General features: G+C 49.6%; 1 protein-coding gene across 1 annotated transcript in view; it reads right to left on the bottom strand.

Moving 5' to 3' along the window:
• TMEM50B (transmembrane protein 50B) overlaps nucleotides 1-2,130 on the bottom strand; it is a 5,158-nt gene extending 3,028 nt beyond the window's left edge. Inside the window, exons 1-3 of the mRNA XM_008640683.2 lie at nucleotides 1,954-2,130; nucleotides 988-1,100; nucleotides 355-422 (exon numbers count right to left, since the gene is read on the bottom strand). Of these exons, the coding sequence (XP_008638905.1) occupies nucleotides 355-422; nucleotides 988-1,100; nucleotides 1,954-2,052 (280 nt within the window). The 5' untranslated portion in view covers nucleotides 2,053-2,130. The remainder of the gene's footprint in view (nucleotides 1-354; nucleotides 423-987; nucleotides 1,101-1,953) is intronic.
• Nucleotides 2,131-2,716: the final 586 nt, after the last annotated feature.

Raw genomic sequence — 2,716 nt, 5'->3', positions numbered from 1 at the left:
CCAAGGACATCCACAGCAGTGACACAGAGGAAATGGAAATGTTTGTGACACATTCCTAGGGAATGTCTGCTCCAGAGCACCCCCAGGCAGGAACTGATTTCTCCCAGCAGCTACCCAGGGTTTGCAGGGGAAATTTGGGAAGCCAAGACTTCCAGCAGTTGAATTTTTCCAAGTTCCCCTTTTTAACAAAGCCAGCACTTATCTGCAAGGGTTAATTCTGTAAAGGAATTAATTCACAACAGTCCTCTCCTACTCCTATCTCCTGATTATTTCTTTCACCACCACTTGGAAAAAAAAACCCAGCAGGTAAATGATGAGTCGTTCACCTGAGCAGGATTTGTAGAGTTAATTTACCTGTTCTTCCTAAGCATCCATCACTGTAGCTGTCTCCTCTCACCTGTGCATTTGATACAGCATTTATCCTGGAGACAAAAAAAAGAGATACACTTCAGATTACAGAAAATCAATTCAGAGTTCTACATAAAACCCCAGATTATTTTTTTTTTAAGAAGTGACAAATTCTGAGAAATTCCTTGGCATTCTGAATAGTTACAGATCCCAAATCCTCCTTTCTTCTTGCCAGCATTGGATGATTCAATAAAAGTTGTTACTTCTATTTATGTCTCCATGACAAAAGCCATGCTACTCTTACCCCTCCCACTTGAGGAAGTTTTGGGCAAGGAACAGCTGCAAAAGCTGTTTAAAAACAGGGGGAAAGGCAGACAATTGTTTCATATTGAGGCAAATATTGGATTCTCCAGCCCTGGCAGTGTCCCAGGCCAGGCTGGACATTGGGGCTTGGAGCAGCCTGGGACAGTGGGAGGTGTCCCTGCCATGGCAGGGCTGGCACTGGGTGGGCTTTGAGGTCCCTCCCAACCCAAACCATTCCAGGATTCTCTGATTTATCCATACTGGACACATTGTCAGTAAACCCTGGGTTAGTTTCCTGTGTTCATGTGATGAGAGCTCCCTGTGTCCAACACTCACATGAAGAAGGCCAGCGTGGAGAAGACCCCACAGGTGTGGAAGGCGTGGTTCAGCTGCTCTGGCTTGGGATAAACCACGGCAGCGTCGATCATGATCCACCAGCCTGTGAAAAACTGGGCACAAACACAGGGGATGAGGCTGGGAGGGCACAGGAACAGGCAGGGAAGCCAGGCCAGTGGTCCTGGACAGCACTGGGTTAACTGGCTTCTAACAAGCACCAGCTCTTCTGGAAAGTGATTTAAATGTCTTTGATTGGCAATGTCTGCACAAACCTCAATGCTCCTGTTTTCAGAGCAGTGTTTGAGAATCAGTCACACTTTCTGTTCAAATTAAGAAGCAGGGTATGGATAAATGTATGCCCAGAGAAGCTGTGGCTGCCCCATCTCTGGAAGTGGATACTGGGCAGGAATTGTTCCCTGGGAGGGGGGGCAGGCCCTGGCCCAGGGGGCCCCGAGCAGGTGGGGCTGGCCCCGGGCTCCACGGGGATCCCTGGCAGTGCCCAAGGCCAGGCTGGACACTGGGGCTTGGAGCAGCCTGGCACAGTGGGAGGTGTCCCTGCCATGGCAGGGATGGCACTGGATGGGCTTTAAGGTCCCTCCCAACCCAAAACCCTCTGGGATTCTGTGAAACTCCCTCTGCAATTTCTGTGAAATTCCCCGTTCCTTGTTCCCCTTAAGAACAAGAACCCAGACTCTGAACACACACGAGATAGAGATGATGCAGAACAGATCAGCTCCAACAGATCCAACTCTGCAGGAAATCCATGAGGGATTTTTTTCAAGAACAGAGAGCAGAAATGGTTCGTGATCAGCAACGTCACGGGACTTGTGCCAACGCTGCTGGCAGTCCCACAGTGACCCTGGGAGGGAACAGGCTGGACTGGGGGCAGTTAAGAGGGAGAACTGACAGAACTGGAGGCAGGAGTGGGACTGCTGATGGATTCCCAGCCCGTGTGCCCCGGCTCACCAGCACCCCGGCCACGATGGAGGCGATGGCGTTGCGGCGCTCGCTCCAGTCGATGCACTCGCACTCCGGCCAGCGGAAATTGTCCAGGAACCCTGCCATGGCCACGGCTCACACGGCCCCGAGCTCTTCCATCAACAGCCCTGCCTGAGTGCCTGAAACACAGCCAAGGATGATGTCAGCATCCACCAGGAACATGTCAAGATGTTGGACAACTCTCATGAGTTACAGTCTGCGGGGTTTTACAGAATTCGGGTTTTTATCGAGAACCTTCCCGTGGGATCTCCCCTGCCCATGGCAGGAGAGGGAATGAGATCGTTTCGAAGTCCTCCCAACCCAAACCATTCCATGACAACCTCTGCTGATGCTGTATTGAGCTATATCCATGAAACAACCTCCCCTACACAGAATTACAATAGAAAACCACCACACAACCCAAAAGCTTATGGCAGAACTTGCTCTTCAAGTCATGTCAAGGAATCTCAATTAAATACTAATATTTCCAGTCTCCAATCTAACAGATAATGTAATTCAGTGCCTTTTTGAACACAGAGAAAAAGAGCCCAACTCAGCAAATCAACTGATTCTGAGGGTAAAGAAGGTCCTGCTGCACAGAGGGAAGGTCACAGGGAAACCTTCAATATGGGAAGAGGAAAGCAAAGTTAATTAATTAACTGACTCACAACTGCTCTTAGCACCATTCTAATTTGGTTTAGTGTTGTCAACTCCTGCATTTCCCAACCTGCCATAACTCATCTCCAGCCAC

This window comes from Corvus brachyrhynchos, unplaced genomic scaffold, assembly GCF_000691975.1.
Source record: "Corvus brachyrhynchos isolate BGI_N302 unplaced genomic scaffold, ASM69197v1 scaffold149, whole genome shotgun sequence".
In the NCBI taxonomy this organism is placed as follows: Eukaryota; Metazoa; Chordata; class Aves; order Passeriformes; family Corvidae; genus Corvus; species Corvus brachyrhynchos.
Note: the sequence above shows the minus strand (reverse complement) of the source record. Positions and strands in the feature narration are given on the sequence as shown.